The sequence below is a fragment of the Peromyscus eremicus genome, chromosome 11 (assembly GCF_949786415.1).
Source record: "Peromyscus eremicus chromosome 11, PerEre_H2_v1, whole genome shotgun sequence".
Classification (NCBI taxonomy): Eukaryota; Metazoa; Chordata; class Mammalia; order Rodentia; family Cricetidae; genus Peromyscus; species Peromyscus eremicus.
The window spans coordinates 35,184,695-35,205,861 of NC_081427.1; the positions used below are offsets into that span (position 1 = coordinate 35,184,695).

Here is a 21,167-nt window from a genome sequence, read left to right on the forward strand (position 1 = left end):
AAAAGCAGTTTTGCATTCAACTTTTGTAGATTCTGTCTCTAGGTTTATACCACATACACTTAACTTCTTGCATGTCTTTGTCCACTTTATATTTTCTAGGTATAAAGGATAGTTAGTTATAGTTCTAGCTATCCAAATCAGCACACACACACACACACACACACACACACACACACACACACACAGGCGCGTGCGTGCGCACACACACACGCACACACACACACACATACACACACACACACACACCTCATAATCCCAGACTTGCCTCAAACTCACTATGTAATTAAAAATGACCTTAAATGTCTACATCTGATGCCTCCACTTCCAGTGTTAGGATTGCAGATGCGTGCCAACATGCTGTGTTTAGGCACTGAGTCCAGAGCACTGTGTACACTAGACAAGCACTCTGCTCACTGAACACCATACTCAACTGTGCTTACTTTTATTTCCTGTTGCTGTGATGAAATACCCTGAAAAAAGTAACTTTGGAAAGAGGGGATTCACTTTAGTTCACACAGAGGGGAGTCATAGAAGCAGGAACTTGAGAGTTTCCACAGCATGTAAGATTTCCATTTTTCATTGCATGCATTAGTATGTTGCTCTTTGATTTTGACTTTTAATGCAATGTAGCTACTTCACATTTTTGGCACTTTGAGCTCCCCATTGCAAAGGATTATTACCTGGAATTGTGATCAGATATATCTCTTCTCCTTTAAGTTGTTTCTGTCAGGGTATTTTGTCAGAGTAAAAGAAAACACAGCTATGGAACCAATCATCATTTGTTTTAAATAAGAATATTCTATATCAACTTATAGAGGAGAGATATCAACCCCACATACACAAAACTACAAATGTTCATAATACATAATGCATATTGTGCTAAAATGTAATAACTATTTTATATATTGTGGTCATCACATTTAAAAGAGGAAAACAAGACACAAAGATATCAGGCCAACTGCCCAATGCTACATTGCTGGACTGGGTAAGAGAACCAGGAGCTGGATCTAGTATATTCCAGGGCACAAGGGCACAAACGTGGGTCTCCTTTGCATTGATACCACTCAGATTTGCTTTTACAATATTGGCATGCTTGCTGTCAAGTTCTGAATACTTAACGCTAAACAAACCATTCTTTAATTTTGGTCAAAGTAGACTCCCATCAATTCTGCTAACAAGCAAACTCAAATATCGTCAGCATTCTGCTTTATGGAAAGCAAGTGCCCAGTACACAGGATTGAACTTATTCCCAGTTCTGTTGTGTTCTAGGAGCCCTTCCCCAAATATAACTAAGCTTAACATTTCAATCATAATGGTTCAGGCTGCATAAGATACATATTAATTATGTTAATGGATTTTATAGTAGACTTTATAATTGTCATCTGATTCTATGGCATATTGAGAGACATTTTTCTTGACTTTATAATATGGCCATGAAAATGTTACCAATAGAGAATGCATTGCATTTCACTGCTGTGTATTTTTGTGAATCACAAAAGTAACATGGCAGATGCCCAAATTTTCCTTCTGTAGTTTTTCATCACCAAACATATGCAAATACAATATCTACTCATGGTGCACAGGTATGTTGCCATTACTGTTTGGTATGAGATAGCCAAATGGAGAGCAGAAACACATTCTCATTCATCTTTCCTGAGCAGAGCTAAATTTCTGAGACCTCTGACTAGAAGAGTATTTAAATGTTGCTTTACTGGATTCAACTTGTATCTTCAAAGTATAAAATAACTGGGAATGATTCTATTATATATTAAGTTCTCATTTGATGAACTACTTATAGCATTAAGTAATTAGTTGTAGGAATGCAAGTAAAATTAGTTAACCCCATAAAAATTATTAACTAAATTAAATTTGTCACAAGAATTACTCAATTTTAGATTGCTGCATGGTAAAAAAATAAATAATTCTCAGAAATGGAAGAGTCTGTAGTGGGATTATGAAATACTCACACTGTGATTCTGGAAACATTCCTGATGTTATTTCTTATATACCTTACTTAGCACACAGCTTATTCAGGTCTCTAATTCTGCAGTATATTTCTAGAGTAACATTTATATTAGTGCTGTGGCAGTCAAAAGAATGAAATAAAAGAAAATGATAGAATATCTTCATATGGGAAGTAATTATATACTTCCCCATAAAATAGGCAATTTCATTTATGCATTTATCAAGAAATATCTTTCTATTTTATATAACAGAATGATAATCTTAGACATTTTGGAAACATGAGAAGTCTCTATGAATTGCATGACATTTGTTTAGCTGTCAATGTTGTAATATATAGTAAAGAAACATCTATTTCATATTCTATTGATTCCCCCTCACACAATGAAAACAATGGAACCACTTTGTTATAGTCCATATGAACTCATAATATTTTCAGGAAATGTAAATATATGTAATGTACAAGGCATGAGACATTATAACTGCTTCTTATTGCTTGATACCTTTAGATTTATGGCAACAGTAAAAGAATAAATTTTATTCAAAATTCTATAAGATGCATCCATGCACCTTGTATGCATCCATGATATCCAAAATCATTGCAATGGTACACATAATTCAAGAGTTGCTTTCTGGAGACATGCACCCAATATGGCTTGTGATAGGTGAAGCTGATCTGAGGCTATGAAATAGAATGATAAGGTGCTCTCAGAGTGACTGATGAGATTTGATAAACAGCTTTCCTGGTCAGTGCCTCTGGCATGTTACTAGCGGATAAATGGGTCTCAGTTAGTCTTTTTATTTTCAAAAAAAAATGAAAATGTGCATTTTAAGTTCATTTCATTAGCATAGATAAGTTCGTGTTACACAAATTTTACAAAGGATTTACATCAAGACCATTTATGACAACTAATTTACTGAGATAAATAAATTTAGGTGGAAGGAAAAATAGTAGCCTGCATGAAAGTTGGTTCCTTCACCAACTTTAGTTGGTGCTCTTGAGGTAATTCTCTAACAGATGCTTCTTCTAGCCATTTGTTTCTTATGTTTAAGAATCAGTGTACTTATGGCATGATACAACATATAGTATTGTATTTCCAGCACTAGAGATGCAGAGGCAAGAAACTTGTAAGTTAAAGTACAGCCCAGACACATTTCAAGGAAGCTTGAATTTTTCCAATACATTTCAAAATATATACACAGATTTTAAAAAACAAAAAAAGAATAGGCCTACAAAAGAAAAATAGGCTTAGAATTTATGCCTTGTACATATTTTTTGTTTGATTAAGACAGACTCCCACGTAACCCATGTTACTCTCTAACTCTCCCTATGAAGTTGAGTGTGGTGATATATTGTGTCTCCAATAAATTGTGTACCCTAATAAACTTATCTGAGGGTCAGAGAAGAGAACAGCCATTAGATTAGACATAGAGACCAGAAAATGATGACACATACACCCTTCATCCTATCACTTGGGAGGCATGGATCTGTCTGGATCTCTGTGAGTTTGAGGCCCCACTGGAAACAGCTAGTTATGGTAGCACACATCTTTAATCCCAAGACTTGAGATCTCATGTCTTACTTGGGAAAGACACACACCTTTAATCCCAGGAAGTGATGGCAGGAAGCAGAAAGGTATATATGGTGTGAGGACCAGGAACTAGAGGCTTTTAAGCTTTTAGGCTTTCAGTAGCAGTTCAGCTGAGATCCATTCCAGTGAGGACTCAGAAGCTTTCAGTCTGAAGATTCATGGAAACAGGATCCGATGAGGAGTTGTTGAGGTGTGGTTAGCTGTGGCTTGTTCTGCTTCTCTGATCTTTCAGAATTAACCCCAATAGCTGGCACTGGGATTTTTACTAATAAAACCTTTTAAGATTCATGCTACAGTTGAGGATGACCTTGATTGTCCTATTTCTACCTCCTGAGATCTTAGATTAGACTCATGTACCACCACACCTAATTCCATGTGGTGTTGAAGAGCTAAGTCAATGTTCTGAACGCAGGGGTTTATGCATATGAGGTAAGTACCTTAACAGGTAAGCTACAAGTCTCAGGCTTTGGTCGTTATATATTTCTAAAGTAACTTAGCAGAATCAAAGTCATATAAATACATGCAATTATACTAAGTGGTTTATTCTTCTGTATTAAAGAACTATAATTCAATTTAAAGTTTTCTGTATTGCAAATTTTATTTGCAAACAAAATATGACATTAGAATTTGTTTCCGTATGTTGTTCATTCTCATCAAATAATTCACACAGAAGAAGGAAGAAAAGAGTTTACAAAATCCTTTCCTTATGAGAGGTGCCATGTTTCTATTGAACAAGGAATGTTAACCAGGCAGTCTTTCCTCGTGGACAGAGAGAAGATGGCAAAGAGAAACCACAGCACTCAGCATGCTGCTGACCTACTTTATTATTATAAGTTCATATTGGCTATGAATGCATTTTTCCCCTGTAGAGCTGCAATGATTTGTCAGCAAATCACTTGCCTTTTGTTAGGACATTTAAAAAAAACTCTGTTATGGCAGTACATTCTATTTTGGAAAAATTTCAATACTACTGTAATAATATAATTCTAATACAGAGAAATTGAAATGTAAAGTAGATTACTAAACCCCAAGAGAGGAGAAATGTTTTTCTTCAATTCTTAGTTATATCGTTTTAGCATCTTTCCTTAAGTCTATTAGTTTAGTGACATTATTGGAACCAGTTATTATCTAAGTAGTTGAATAGGCATGGTACTTTAAAATTTTTCTAGACTATCATCAGTAGATAATATAATCATCCTAGGCTTCCATGATTGACTTACATATTGCTTTTTTCTTCTCAAATTATTTAGTTAGAAGACGAGATATCAGCAATTGTTTATCCTCTGCCTTTATACAATTGTAGACTTTCAGCTGGAATTAACAAGAGTAACTTGAGCTTCACCATTTTCAAGGTCACAGACACAAAGCCAGGTGATGATAGCTGGAATGAGTCCTTTACTACTGCGCGGTCCTTTGGTGTATACCCCTCACAATGTTTCATCTTAATATATGCAAAGTACAGGGCCACCACTAACGTATCTTCAGGAAACTAGTTGGAGAGAATCACTGTATGGGTTGTTAAGTAAGGGTGGAAGAGGTTGTGTAGCTGTCATAATTTTGAAGGATGTTCAGCTTGGTCAATAGAAACCATGCACTATATTACAACACTCGTTCATACACTTTGAAGGCCTCAATTTAGATTTTCTTCAACAAAAGAAGTACATAGATTTCTGTTGCATTGAACTATAAATTCTTTCATAGTAAAGTTCACATTTTGTTAAGCTTTGTACTGTTTTCAGCACCCAGTGGAAAGTGGTATGAAGGAATGCCTGTTGGAAAATGGAACTAGTGAGCATACAACTTAGTCTCATTCTCCATTGTATACTTGGTATCTAAAATATGCAGCATAAGAGTGAGTATAAAATAAAATGAAAGATGTGGACACATACCCCTATCCCTAACACAGAAGCACTCTCCAATTGATAACCACTTGCAAATTAAAATGTAGTTCCCTCAAGGGAGTCTCACTGGAGAAACAAACTACTCTTGAGGGTAGTCTGATGGCCAACATAATATGAACTCAACCGCATCTTTGGAGGTTCCTCATCTCATAATGTGACAAGGCTTTTAATTTTTTAACTTATTGTTTTTTATTTATTTTTACTTTTTCTCTCTTTTTAACATACAGTTCCTTTGCATATATATTATGATTTTCAGTTTAATGTTTCTATGGGATTCTTGAGTGTATGAATGAGTTGGTTTGTTTCTTGTACCTTCTCTTGGGTTCTTTTCTTCTCTTTGTTTGTCTTGACCAATTCTGATGTGTTAATTTTTGTTTTAATTTATAAAATATTATTTTATATCATTATCCCTTAGAAGCATGTTTGTCTCTTTATATTTTTGGTTGCAAGCCCACCCTTTAACAGCTCATCCATCTCTCCAGTCTGCCTGTTTGTCTTCTAATGAGAGACAGAAAAGGGGTGGATCTGAATGGGAAGAGAGGAGAGAAGCAAATGAGAGAAGAGGGAGGGGGAACTGTTACCAGGTATATTATGTGAGGAAAAAAATCTATTTTCAGTAAAAGAGGAGACATTTACTACTTAAAAAATAATCTCATATAACTTACAAAATGAAAATTTTAAGTCAAATGCTACCAAAATAATAAAACTAACACAATTTAGTGTAAATCTATTTGATTCAGAAAGATTGCTGTAATCAAGTAATTGCCTCCATTATAAATAAACTGCCATGATGAGACTGTTTTTTTCCTAGGGCATGATTCATTACAACAGCACTGTGTGTTGTGCACCTTAAGTTTCTAACACATTCTCCATCTTACTGTTGTGAAAATGTTACACATTAATTAACATGTCATTTATCTACATTTTATCACATGGATTATTTGCATATTATGTCATATTATGTCCATAAACTAACTTTATGTGATGTAACACTTTTGGGTATTACATGTTCCAAATTACAAAAGTAAATTCAAACTCTGTATGTGGAGTGTTCAGAACATTTTGGAGTCATAATGTGTTTGCTTACATTAAAGCCTTTGGGATGTTAACCAACATGAAACTATTCATCTGAAAGACTGTAGGTAGAAGAGATGGACTGCCTAAGTATAACTTGAAGGCCTCAATCATGGAAAAGCTTATTCTAGAAAAGTAATGTTTCACTGGAAGATATTTATGTCACAATAATATTTCATACAGTGTGAAAGTATTTTAGATTCGGGGAGTTAATAAGCAATTTAAATTATACTATGGTCTTATCTTGTCATGTTCCTAAAATTAATATTTCTCATTTGTAATAGAATCTAATGCTATTACCCTCAATAATTTTTATAATAAATTAATATATTCTCAGTGCTTTCTACGAGCAAGCATAACCACAAGATATCATGGGAATGTAACACATTTTCTTAGACATTAATTATCTGCCAAACCTAAGATCTTAATTCAGAAAGAATTTTGTAATTCAAATTCCATTCATAAACGAAATAAGAGCAAGTATTACAAATGTCTAACAAGATGAATCCCTGTTCTTGCTGCAGCTCCCAAGTCAGCTTCTTCCTTCTCTTCATTTTGTCAGCAACTGAGTTCCTGTATTGACTCCTTCAATATAATGTTATAAGAATTACTTTACAATTTATAAAGTTATGAGCAAAGAAATTAGCTGACAGGAGTCAAGATTATTTTCATGGAACAAAATATAAATTTGAAAAAGTTAACATAACAATGACTATATCAAACCAATTGTATTATATTAAACACAGTAAAAGTGTATAGCATAGTTATGGTGGTAACTTCAAATTTCTAATCAAAGACTGGAACAGGAATTTCTCATCATAGGTTATATGCTAATAAATAGCTAACTGAATATAAACATAGAAACATCAGGATATATAGCAAATTTGGGTACAGAATTTTGATACGTATGCAGTTTCTTAATAATACTTAAGGGCACGAAATTAATGTAGTGGCAAAGATAAATATCAGGCCTAATTATCATGCCATATTTATGAAAGGCTCATGTGTCTTATACACAACTTGATTTCTAGTCTCAAGTTTTTACTTTCAAATTAGACTTTTCAACAAATAGGGAAAACCATCAGTTTGGCTTTTTTTTTTTTTTTTTTTTCAGTATCGGAAATCAAACACTGAATTTAGAGCAGTTACTGTGGCTGTGATTAAGATTGCTTTTTATCATTAATCTTAACCGTTCTATACTATCTTGTGTCAAAGATATTCCGGAATAGATATTTTAGAGTCAGATCCATATGAACTGTACCTATGACTCTATAGTCTATCTGTGTGACAGCTTATTCATATAATTTCTGAAAATTCCAGTTTTCTGAAAGAAAGAAACAAACAAAAAGAGACAAAGAAGTGATTTGCAGCTTCATATAGCTATTTTATATAGAAAGAAGAAATAATGAAGGTTGATGTTTTAACCACATTACATTAAACACAATACAACAAACACTGATAGCTGGGAATACCTCTCCTTTCTGTCTCTGTCTCTGTCTCTGTCTCTGTGTCTCTCTGTCTCTCTGTCTTTCTCTCTGTCTCTCTCTGTCTCTCTGTCTCTCTCTGTCTCTCTCTCTTTCTTTGGCATACACAATTGTATGTAGTCAATCTTAAAGGAAATAAAGGCATAAAATGCTTAAATAAATTTGCTTAGAACCAAATACATAATATATTGCCCTGTAATATAATTACACAATTATGTGCATATGTTTTAGATATTTGAAAAGAGTTCTTTTACTTTTTCAGTAATAGCAACTGTGATTTTTCTGGAACATAACTAGAAAAATTTTGAATAATAATTATTTGCCAAATTAATTGTTGCATTTGTGCCAGTGATGCATCATCTCTGGCATTAGTTCTTGTCTTTCTGCTCTATGCTCCATCCGGAGCCTGATGAGAGAGTGTCTCCTCTTTCTCTCCCAGACAGTATTTTCATTCCTGCCTTGGCTATGGTGATATATTGTGTCCCCCAATATACTGTGTACCCTAATAAAACTTATCTGGGGTCAGAGAACAGAACAGCCACTAATTAGACATAGAGGCCTGATAGTGGTAGCACACACCCTTAATCCTAGCATTCCAGAGGCAGAGATCCATCAGATCTCTGTGGGTTCAAGGCCACACTGGAAACAAAGCCAGGCATGATGGCTCACATCTTTAATCCCAGCACTTGAGAGCTCATGTCTTCTTTGGGAAAGACACACGCCTTCAATCCCAGGAAGAGATGACAGGAAGCAGAAAGGTGTATACGGTGTGAGGACCAGGAACTAGAGGTTTTTAAGCTTTTAGGCTTTTAGTAGTAGTTCAGCTGAGATCCATTCAGGTGAGGACTCAGAAGCTTTCAGTCTGAGGTTTCATGGAAACAGAATTGGATGAGTTGTCGAGGTGAGGTTGGCTGTGGCTTGTTCCGCTTCTCTGATATTTCAGCTTTTACCCCAATATCTGGCTCTGGGTTTTTTTTTTTATTAATAAAACCTTATAAGATTCATGTTACACTTGGCCATATATTTTGTTTCCTCAAAGATAAGTAAGTGGACAGATGAAGGCAGCATCAGAAATTTGAAAAGGGATCCAACCCATACAAATTTCTTGCACTGTTCTATATAAATTTTAATAAGTAATATTTATCAAGTTTTATATTATCAATATGTATCAAGATGATATGAAGTAGGTTAAAAATAAATTACTATGTCAGGAATTTTCTTGGCCACCTTCTCTGGTTCTAATATGTTTCCCAAAATTTGCCCTTTGGAAATTTAATTCAAGACTCGACAAGGTTGGCAGATGGAAATTGGTGGAAGTTGGGTAGATCATGAGGGGTCATTCCTGGTGAATATATTGTCTTCTGCCATGGGAAAATAGCTTTCCTTCTCTCCAGGAAATTTAGACACAAACCACCATTTTGCAGCTGGAGACTGAACATGGAAGTGCCTTGGTCTTGAGCTTCTCAAACTCCTGAATTTTGAGAAACAAATTTCTGGTTTTTTATAAATTACCCAGTCCAGTACTCTTAGATAACAGCACAAACAGGCTAGGATGGGACTGAGGACAAAGGAAAAAATCTCTTTGAACTTAGATTTGGGAGTGAAGGTCAGAAAACGTATACATAAGGAATATACATTTGTGAATACGCATGTGTGGGGGGTTACAAAAAACTAAATGTGTTTATAATTAAATATCAACTGGGAGATAGATATACAGTTTAACAAAGGCTTTTAGAAAAAGTTTCTGAGGAAGCAGTATTAGCAGATGTGGGTGAAATGAAGGACAGACCCAAATGAATATGAGATTTCATATCAGTGGATATTTTCTTAAATTTTTTATATTATTATACTTGCTTAAATAAAATCATATTTTAAAATTTAAAAATATTTCCATATACTGCACAATGAAGATTAAAACTTATCTTTCCCATTAATTTTCCTTGCTTTAACCACAAAATGTACTGAGATATCCTTAACCTAATTACAAATATAAAAATATTTGAAAGCACATTGTATCACAGTCATGTGTGTGTGTTTATGTCACTTATATAAAGTATATCTCAGTATTTAAAGTAAAACTTTTGAAAATAGATGCAGCAGCATTTATATTCCCAGGAATACAAGAGTAAGTTTTAGCTTTAGAGAGTCTGGGGTTGTCTAATTGCATATCCAAAAACAAAGCCTTTATGGAAGAGAAAGTAAACAATGCTAACAGAAATACTTTGAAGTTTTGGGCACAATGTTGTAAATTCAGAAAACAAACAGCATGAGTTACTTACAACCATTTCATTTAGGGAAACCCAGCAATCCGGTGGGAAGTCCTGAAGCAGTGGGACCAGGAACTGAAGACAGCCATCCCAATGACACAGGAGCAGCATCATGCCAATGAGGTTGAAGATTCTCACCACGGCACTGGCCAGGTCATACGTCATGTGGAATATCTGTCACCAAAATACAAGGTCATACTTTTTAAAACCCATATGACAAATCAAGCACGCTTGCAACATCAAGACTGCACGAATTCAATGCATGAAATAAAAATATGAAAGAGTGTTCAGATCAAGAAACAGTTTACCTTTTTTTTTTAACCTTCTCAATAAGGCTGGCCAGTTTGCTTTATGAGTATAAAGACCAAGTGTGACTCCTTTCACAAAACACTAAAACATAATTCATATTTTAAGTGACATTGATGTTGATGGTAAATCTCATTTGCTATCTCTGTGGACAATTCATTTTTTTTTCTAGTTAGCAACTTTGAGAAAGAGTGGATAGCTTTTAATCTGCTTCTAATTCTTGGTTAATAGATTTGTTGAAAATCAAGGAAAATATGCAAGGATTAAAAAAAATGTAAGAAAGATCTACACTAAAAATTATGAGATAAAAATCAAAGACGAGTTGCAGTGTTGTCCCAGGTTTCTGAGTGCAGATGCTTGAGGAATTGAAGCTGAGCTTGAGTAAGGACCTTAGAGATATTTTTAGTTGTGAGCCTAGCTTTTAACAGCTGAGCTATCCCTCCAGCCTTTTTGGAACCTAGGGCCTATGCTGAGACACTTTGCTCAGCCTTGGTGTAGGGAGGAGGGGACTGGACCTGCCTCAACTGAATCTACCAGGCTGGGCAAGGGGAGACCTTGCCTTGGTGGAGGTGGAAATGAGGGGTAGATTGGGAGGGAAAGCTGTGGGTGTGTGGAAGGAGAGAGGACAGGGGAATCCATGGCTGATATGTAAAATTAAATTTATTATAAAATAAAAATATTTTTTAGAAGGACCTTAGAGATAAATGGTAGCTAGTGTTGCTAAAAATGTATGATACTTTAAGTGTCATATTCCATACTATAAAAATTATTTTGTAGTAACTGATATTATTACACAAAATACGAAATAATGACAATTTACATATTGAACAAAATGCCAACTGTAGAAATATAAATTCAACTGCTTTTTTGATTGTATACTGTTTTTAGGTATTACAAGAAGTAGAACCAGAACCAGCTCTTTCCCCTTATCAGCTAGCATTAGCCTAGTCTGGAATGGCAGAGTCTAACTGGGAACAGACCTAAATTCTAAGCTAAGATTCCAAACACCAAAGTGATGAATGCATTCAACAAAGATGTATAAACACAACATTGATATTTAAAATCATATACAATTCAACTAATTTCTATATGTTTCTAAATTAATAAGATCCAACCTGTTTTGAGAAATTACCCAAGAAACACTTTCAAAGTCCAATGTGTGTGTGTATATATATATATATATATATATATATATATATATATAGAGAGAGAGAGAGAGAGAGAGAGAGAGAGAGAGAGAAACTCAATCTTCGAAGAAAAATCAATAATTTTAGGGTATGAATACTGATGTATGTTAAGATAAACTAAAGATACATTTGTACTTTTGCTTATCTTCAATGAAATGTTTTCAAATTTGGTGCATTCTATATGTATAAACTTCTTTAAACACTCTTTTGACATAATTGTAGTGAGCAAATTTTATCTCTGTATAAATATACAAACTGTTCCAAACTCCTGTAAAATGGAAGGTTCTAAATCTTAAAGGTGACACAGTACTTATTTTGATATTATGACATCATATGCAAAACAATATATTTTGTAGTACGAATGGACAGTTCCTGAATCATAGTCACATACAAGGCCTAGATTAAATGCAGTGGGACACAAAACAAGAAGCTATGAATATGGGAAAGAGACTTCTAGGGATGACGGGGGACTGGGAGAGGAGGGAGGGATGGAAGGGGAAAAAAGGGTAGGGAGTAGTAATCTAAAAGCATTATATACCTGCGTGAAGTTGTCAAAGAACAAACTTTATGAATGACAATTGTAATTCAAGATCTATTGTATGTCATTGTGGTGACAGACAATAACAATATATTACAAACAGCAAAATTACTAAGAGCAGATGTTAAGAATTCTCACTCTAAAATATGAGGATCAAGATAAAGCTGATAATTAACAATTAGCTTGACTAAGTCATTTCACTATATTTGAATGTTTCAAAATATTATGTTGTTGAACTGGCTTTTTGGAGCCCAGTGCCTATGGTGGGACACCTTGTACAGCCTTGATACAGGGGGAGGGGCTTGGACCTGCCTCAGCTGAATGGGCCATGCTTTCCTGATTCCCCATGGGAAGCCATACCTTTTTGGAGGAGGGAGTAGGAGATGGGTTTGGGGGGGAGCGGGAGGAGGGATGAGGGAGGGATCTTCTGTGGTTGCTATGTGGAATGAATAAAATATTTCTTGTTTTTTTTTTTTGTTTTTTGTTTTTTTGTTGTTTTTTGTTTTTTGTTTTTCGAGACAGGGTTTCTCTGTGTAGCTTTGCGCCTTTCCTGGGACTCACTTGGTAGCCCAGGCTGGCCTCGAACTCAGAGATCTGCCTGGCTCTGCCTCCCGAGTGCTGGGATCAAAGGCGTGCGCCACCACCGCCCGGCAAATAAAATATTTCTTAATAAAATAGACAAAAATACTGTGTTGTATGCCATTAATAAAACTTTGTCAACCAAAAGTTTTGTCAACTTTAATAAAAAGAATATAAAGAAAAAGATTTTATTTTGTGCTTTAGTTTTAATTTGGCTTTGTATTTGACAAAAGTGCCATTTTGGTATTGGTCTCTCACATTTTTTAATTGACAAAAACATATTTTCACACAATATATTCTGATCATGCCTTCCCTTTCACCTACCCACCCAACTCCACCTCCTCTCTCTCTCTCTCTCTCTCTCTCTCTCTCTCTCTCTCTCTCTCTCTCTCTCTCTCTTTTCTCTCTCTTTAGAGAACAAACAGGTAAAGAAAGAATGAAAGGAAGGAAGGAAGGAAAGAGAAAAGGAAGGAAGGAATGAAACACACAAACCCACAAAAGCACAAAATCAGAAACCATTATATATAATCAAAGACCAATAAAACAAAAAAAAATGCACAAAGAAACCAATATGAGACAAAAATGTCTACGAAAATAACATTGAGTTTGTGTTGGTTGGGCATCTACTGCTGTTCCTGGGGTCTACCCATAAGTGTGGTTAATATCTCTATTGAAACTCCATGGGGGAAACTAATTTTTCCTTTGCAAGAGGAATTCAATTGTAGACAGCATCACTTATCTTTTAAGCTACAAAATTATAAAATTTGAAAAGTGTTACTTCACTGCCTATAGAATAATTCTGAGAAATTATCTGTGGCTGGGTAGGTCATAGCCCTGAGGAGATAATCTACTACTCTTTCATTGCTAAGTAGACAGTATCAAACCACCTTCAAATATTTACCCTTCCGCCCATAATGTAGCAGCACTCTGTCTTTACCAGAGAAGTTTCTTTTTCATTGGTAAGAAGTTAATACAAAGTCCCCCAACTGGTCACAGAACAGAGAATAAGTGATAATGGAGTGTTCAGCCTTAAATGTGAGATCTGTAGCACATTCTATTGCCTAAAGCTAAGAGGAGAACAAGCAAAAAACAGAGCAGAATAGCTGTAAGGTCCAAGAATGCTGCAAAGAGTTGTCTTTTGGATGTGAAAGGGCCTTGACAATCATGATCTCACTAGGGCTGTAACTCCTCACATAATCTTGCACAACATCATATCAGATCAATTTCCAAGAGGGATGGGAGAAGGTGATGGCTGCTGAGGTGATGTGAAGTCGGTTGTTTTCAGGACTGTGGCACCTGGCAAGGTGTCAATGCTTGAGTGATGGCCCTACATGTATAGGTAGCTGTGTTTGAACTTAATTCATGAAGGAAGAGAAGGAACATGAGGAGGAGGAAAAAGGAGGAGGAAGAGGTACAGGAGGAGGAGGAAGGAGAGGAGAAGGAGGAGGAGGAGGAGGAGGAGGAGGAGGAGGAGGAGGAGGAAGAAGAAGAAGAAGAAGAAGAAGAAGAAGAAGAAGAAGAAGAAGAAGAAGAAGAAGAAGAAGAAGAAGAAGAAGAAGAAGAAGAAATTTGAAGAATACACATGGGGGTATGGGAGGAGTTGTATGGTGAGAGTGAGAGGAAATATAATTAAAGTATGTTGTGTGCCTGTGTGAGCTCAGGAGTCCTCAGAGGCCAAACAGTGTTAAAATATGTGGAACTGAAATTACAGGTTGTTTTGAGCCACCTGATCGAGGTGCTGGGGACTGAACTCAGGTCCTCTGCAAGAGCAGTACGCAGTTATCCACTGCGTTGTCTCACCATCCTCAACAATAATAAAACAGAATGAATTTGTCAACAAGATTGATTTTACAACTATATATAGTATAGAGGTATCATATTTTCAAGTTCATATATTTATTTAGCAAACATACTGTGCTTATTTAAAACTAAAAACACATTTTTCGAAATTTCAGTCATATGTAATATCAAGGGTCAGCTGTCCCTTAAACTGTTTTTCACTTTGACTGTTACTAGCTTCCACACTACAGCTCTTCACTTCCTATGGGATGATAGAACAGTCCTTTCCTTTTTCCTTTTCTTTCTTTTTTTAAAACTCAAAGACAATTTTATTAGAGAAAAACCCCAAGGCAGGTGGGACATAAAACTTCAGCAGCTGCCTGTAAGGAGACTAGAAGAAAGAAGAGGAAGGGGGCTGTTCCATTTCAATGTGGCATGTGGGTCAGGCACATGGCAGACAAGCAGCCCCATGGCAGCGGGAGAAACTTTAGAGGAAGAAAAAGGAAGACCAACATAATGTGAGGAAAGCCCTGAGTGGAAAGGAAACCCTGCTTAAAGAAAAGTAGAAGAAAGATAAGGACAATTGAGCTTTTCTGAATTGTTCAGAAAAGCAGCATACTTATCCCACACGAGGGGGCACATAAGGTACTATGTAACTGCCATTTTCAGCCACAGGTTTTGTTTTTTTTCACACAAAATTGCAATTCCATATATTTTCATATTTAAAAATGCCTCCACTACATTTAATATTATCATTATTTTTTCTAAAAAAAATTATACCACCTGTTTCCAAGAACATGAGGAAAATTAAAAATAATTTACGTATGAATCTACTGGACAATTTTAACAGGGCTCAATGGTAGCAACATTTATATTTTAAACTACAAAATTATAAAATTTGAAAAGTGTCAATTTCAATATTTGGGTTTATAGAATTGAACTCCATTTACATTCTTTCTGTCAATTAGTTTGTATATGTTATCAGTATTATAATTATATATTAGTTATCTAAGTGAGCAGAACAATTCTATTAACAATTTCAAATTTCTGGAAATTTCAAGTCAACAGCACCTGATAAGTGGGCACCAGTTAGAAAGGATGCTTTTGATGGATTGTATTTGGTGTGGGCATATTTTAATATTATGTATCATAGTTGAAAAGTAATAGAGTAACTGGATCTATCCAAATTTTCATTTAAAAAATTTCTGTAGGAATAAGGGAAAATGTTATCCACCAGAATCCATGAGGTATTGGATGTAAGGCTCTACCACACCAAATGTCTAGTTGCTTCTTGCCCTTGTACAAAACACTACAGAACTTGAATGCAATCTAGCCACCTCTGTTTACACCTTAAGTCAATTCTCAATGATTTACAATGGCTAATAAAATATAAATGCTACACAAACAGTTGTTCAGTTGTATTATTTAAGGGAAAACATTTATACATGTTCAGTACAGGCAGATTTTTTTGTTCTTACCAAATACTTTCTTTCTGCACTGAGTTAAATTTGAGGATGCAGAAGCCACATGTGTGGATAACTGACTGTATCTTTTTAATATTCATGAGGACTATGCGATGCCATAGAATATTTCCTCAATGCACCAGAAAATTAAAAAAAAAATAAAAAGAAAGAAAGAAATGAACATGCATAATGCCATGTCCTACATTTACTTAAGAAAGAAGCTTACATGCTGGGAAAATCAATTTATGCACAAATGTGCTAACAAAAAAAATTGTTTAATGGATTCATACTAGGGAAAATGGAGTTAGTTAAAGCAGTTAGCTAACTTGGAAACTAACCACAGTGCCTTGCCTATGCTTTCCTTATAAATGACAAATAACTGTAAATGTAGTAATTGTACACAGAATATACCACTAGTCAACCAGTGAGGGGCTATTAACACTGTAAAATCTTAGAATCTCCTTTGAAGAAGTTTGTGTGAAAACAATGTGATGTTTACCATACACAAATTTAGCATGAAGTCAAAACGAGGATACTTTTAAGATGATATTATTTTCTGAAACACTTTTGGAAATTCAATCTTGGAAGTGTGAAATAAAATAAACATTTAAAAAATAAACAATAAATTGGATTATTCTGTTTTGATTTTCTAGTTAGTGGTGGTAAAGGCTATAACCAGCTAGACAGTGCGTATGTGTTCTTCAGAAAATCGTTGAAAAACACCTTATTAACCATAGCAGCACTCACTTCATACTAAATAGATCATCTGGATGTATTTCAAATAATATTTTGATAATATTTTCTTGCAGAGGAGTTGGAAGAAGAATGCATTTCAGAAATAGTATGTTCATAAATAGTCTCAATTGTATCCCTGTATACTCTCAAGTCCCTGTTTGTTTACTCCTATACATATTAGATTTGTAATATGTTAGTTGCTCCGATAAGAACATCTTGTTATCTCTTAACTTTAAACTGCAAACAGCAATAGAGTTCTGATTTGCTATTCATTAGTTGCCTTAACCATGGCATGGCATTGAAAGGAAATAAAATGACATTAGAGGAGACACATAAGAGATGTGGCTTTTTGAGAAATTATTAGGTTCTGAGTTACCACTTTTATAAATGGATTCATATCTTTCTTGAAAATAAGTTTGAGTTTTTCTTGACTAGGATTAGAGGGTCACAAAACTGGAACTTGAAGTACTGGATCCGTGGCTATTAGAGAGTAGTCAAGGGTCTTCTCTTTCTCTCTCTCTCTCAGCTCCTTCCACATATACAACATTCCCTTTCTTCTGAAAAAGTGCCAGTTCCACATTCCTTAACCTCTTTTCACAGTAAATTACTCCAATTAAAATACTCTGTCACAGGAACAGAGCAAAGACGAATAAAAGTATATTTAACTTACAAAATTATGTAATTGAGCTGAAGAGATGGCTTAGTGGATAAATTACTTGGCATACACACACACACACACACACACACACACACACACACACACACACACACTCACCACTTATAAAAATGCCACACTATTCTTTACTTTAAACTGAAGACATATGATTTCTCAGAAAGGAAAAGTACTAACTCATCATGTGAGGAAATAATAATTTTTCTTCCTGGAATTTAATTTGAATTAAAGGGTTTTAAAAATATATCCAGCTTATCTTACATATTAGTTGGTAACACAAAGTAAGTAAGAATTGAATAATGAAAATATTTTTTTCTAGAATAAACATGGTATAGAGCCAATATTAGACAAGTGACAGGGTGATCTCAACATTCATAGCCTACACTCATCATTATCAGTGTAGTAGGGCTGTGCAAGCACCACCCCATACTCAGATTTGCCAGATAAAGTTGACAGAGTGAGAAGAGTGAAAACGGGCTTCTGAAAGGAATTGTGGAAGTGAAAGCAGGGCTTTATAATTCTGTATGCCATGGCCATCAAAGTGGCATCATGCATTGGCACACACTCTTGGTATTCTGGCAGATGAGCCCATCAAGTTAAGAATATTCATTGATTTGAGTGGGTTTGTGTCAGATATGCTCTGGAAGATAAAGTAGAACTGGTTCACCATCTTGGCAACTACCTCCTGAAAGAATTCACTGAGTAGCAAATTTTGGTAAGAGGCCAGTAAAGCTTCTACAAATCTTAGTGGAGAAACTGCACTATTTGCCCTTTAATGAATCCCAAGAAGGAAGAAAATCATGCCAAAGCTCTTCTACTACCCCAAAAAGAAACCAAACCTGAAAAGCTCCACAAGCATTGGCAAAATTGTTAGCAGCCCAAGATACAATTGAGTCAAATCTGATCACTTGGAAAAAGGCAGTATGTCAGCTGCACAACTTGGACTCCTTCAAGAACTAAGTGAGATCAACAATATGACACCTTGTCAGATCAGATAATACTGCATCTAGATATTTTTCAGACCACCTGAAGTTTTGAAATAGTTGACTATCACAATGTGAACTGTGTTGCAGATGGGAGGATCTTTAAGAGTAATAACCATTGTTCATAAAAACTAGGTTTCTCATACACCCAAACTCACCTGCATACGAAATACAGGCTGTGTAAAGAACATTGCTCATGGCATTGGCCCTTGAACCTCACTAACTCACATGACAATGTCTTCTTCAAAGACTTACCCCATTTTATTTATTTGTTATTAATTGCATTTTTTCATTTATGTTACATCCTGACTGCAATTTCCCCTGTCATTTCCTCCCATTCTCTTCCCCTGCCTTCTTTCTGCCCCCTCCATCCACTTCTCCTCTGTCTCTGTTAGATAGAAGCTATCTATTCCTGTCAGAAGTTTACCAGAATCTACCACGCCAAGCCTCTCATCTCATAACTGAGCAATTTTACTGAGAAATCACTAGCTTTGCACAGTCTTACCATGGACCTTGATGCTTCTCTTTTTTCTCTTTGACAATTCTTTATTTTCATTTTTCTCTTTAACCTTAACTACCACCTTTCTTCTTGTTTGACTCAATCTTACCCTTACCACAATTTAGACCTTCCAAGTCTCTCCTTCATAAGTAATATTGAGTATATATTCCTGGTCCAGCCACTGTACTAATGGTACATCTCAAGCATATTGAAAAGTTATTTCCATATGGGCTTTGCTCTTTATGCAATATATACTTCTGTTTTGCTATAAAATACTACTCACAGAATTCTTTGATCATTCCTATTCTTAGTCCTTAAACTCATTCTCTGTTTCTGTAGTTGAGGTTCATTATGGTTACTGTATTTGAAGGACTCCACATTCATAACTTCTGCTGTTACTTAGAGTTTAGTGATCCCCTAACACTGACCTCAGGTGAACTATCCTAAATTCACTTCCACAACAATCAAGCTGTAGATGTCTAAATCTTTATTGAAGTTTCTCACACTCTACATCCCTCTTGTACTCTCTGCATAGCATTCTATTCATTGATGCTCAATCTAACCTTTTCTGAAGTCCATGCTTGACTGACTCAGTGACCATGCATTTCTTAGGTAACTAAATCCTATTCATTTCCATCTGCAAAGATTCTTGAATTACAAAGTTCTTATTTCAAGTGGTTGTCATCTTCTACTTTAGTGGGTTTTTTTAAATCCTAAATTATTTCATGTTTCTAGATTTGCCCTCCTCCATCTTACAATCAAAGTTTTCTTCCCAAAATGCAGACATTAATGTCGGCATGCTTGTGTAGTTGAGATAAACACTAATCCTAAAGTCCAACATTATAAGGCTTCATGATCCAGCCAAGGCTTGCTTATCAAGCCTCCCCTCCTTTGCCTTCTCTTAACCTACACATTCATTTTCTTCTGTCATGTCATTAGAAAAATTCATGGTTTACTCTCCTCACAAGTCTGAGTTATGTAACCATTGTCTCCATTAAAACGGAGTTTTCCTAGATTAAAAGAACCTTGCCTTACCATCTTAGATGCCTACTGCCTTTGACACACACAAACATGTTTTAAATAAAAATAAGTTGAATGAAAGAAAAAATGGATAAATTAAGCCTGCTGTTGATAGTATACACAGAACTTGTTTATATATTTAGAAATAGTACACAAAAATTGCAATCAAGTTGACAATCCAGTTGTTCTAAGTTCAATACTTATAAGAGGGATTTTATGGGTTTTTGTGTTTTGAATATGTTTTATGTTTGCAGAACTTTTTAAGTATTGTAAACTCTTATGTAGTTTCATGACAGTGAAGATATTTCAGCTTTTGAGACTGCTTTTAATTAATTAAAAAATTGCTCTTCACTGATATTGTTTTTGACAACCTAACTCCAAAGAGCTTTAAGACTCAGGACCCATTATCAACTTGAGCTAACAGGCTATCCTTGTAACAGACAGCAAGGCTGTGCCAAAATTCACTCTAAAAAATGAGATTTGGACTTACTCTTATTGAGTTGGCACTATTTAAACTCAATACAATTCAGTATTTTTGACAAGCTCTAAATGGAGGAGTCCAAAAGGTTACTATCATTATTATCTGGGCTTCCACCCAACATTCAAATTCACAAATCACTGTCATGTTTAAGGCTACATTCAGCCCTGATTCTAACCTTCACATCATTGTTTTCACTGGATGTATTTATGTATAAGAGTTAAGACTTTTTGTATTATGCTTACTAATTTTTCTAAAAGGAAAAGTATTTTAAGTTCACGACTCATATAGGACAAAAATTTTATTCATTCTAGTGTCATAATTTCAACTATAAAACTACTTTTTTGTTTTTTGAGACAAGGTTTCTCTGTGTGTATATAGGTTTGGCTGTCCTGGTACTCAGTCTATAGACCAGGCTGGCCTCAAACTTACAGAGATTCACCTGCCTCTGCTTCCCAAGTGCTGGGATTAAAGGCATGTACCACCACCACCTGGCTAAAACTACTTTTAAAAAAAATTACTTTCCAAAGAAAAGCCAGTACTTCTCAAAGAAAACAATATGGAAAGGTTCAGTTTCTGGGTGTATATTCAAAATAAGATATTTTTTAAATTTTTTTGGAAATTACTTTTAATTGTAGATCAGAGTG

The 21,167-nt window shown here is 35.1% G+C and overlaps 1 protein-coding gene across 1 annotated transcript in view; it reads right to left on the reverse strand.

Moving 5' to 3' along the window:
• Hcn1 (hyperpolarization activated cyclic nucleotide gated potassium channel 1) overlaps positions 1 to 21,167 on the reverse strand; it is a 379,984-nt gene that overhangs the window by 147,366 nt on the left and 211,451 nt on the right. Inside the window, exon 3 of the mRNA XM_059276444.1 lies at positions 10,293 to 10,454. Within this exon, the coding sequence (XP_059132427.1) occupies positions 10,293 to 10,454 (162 nt within the window). The remainder of the gene's footprint in view (positions 1 to 10,292; positions 10,455 to 21,167) is intronic.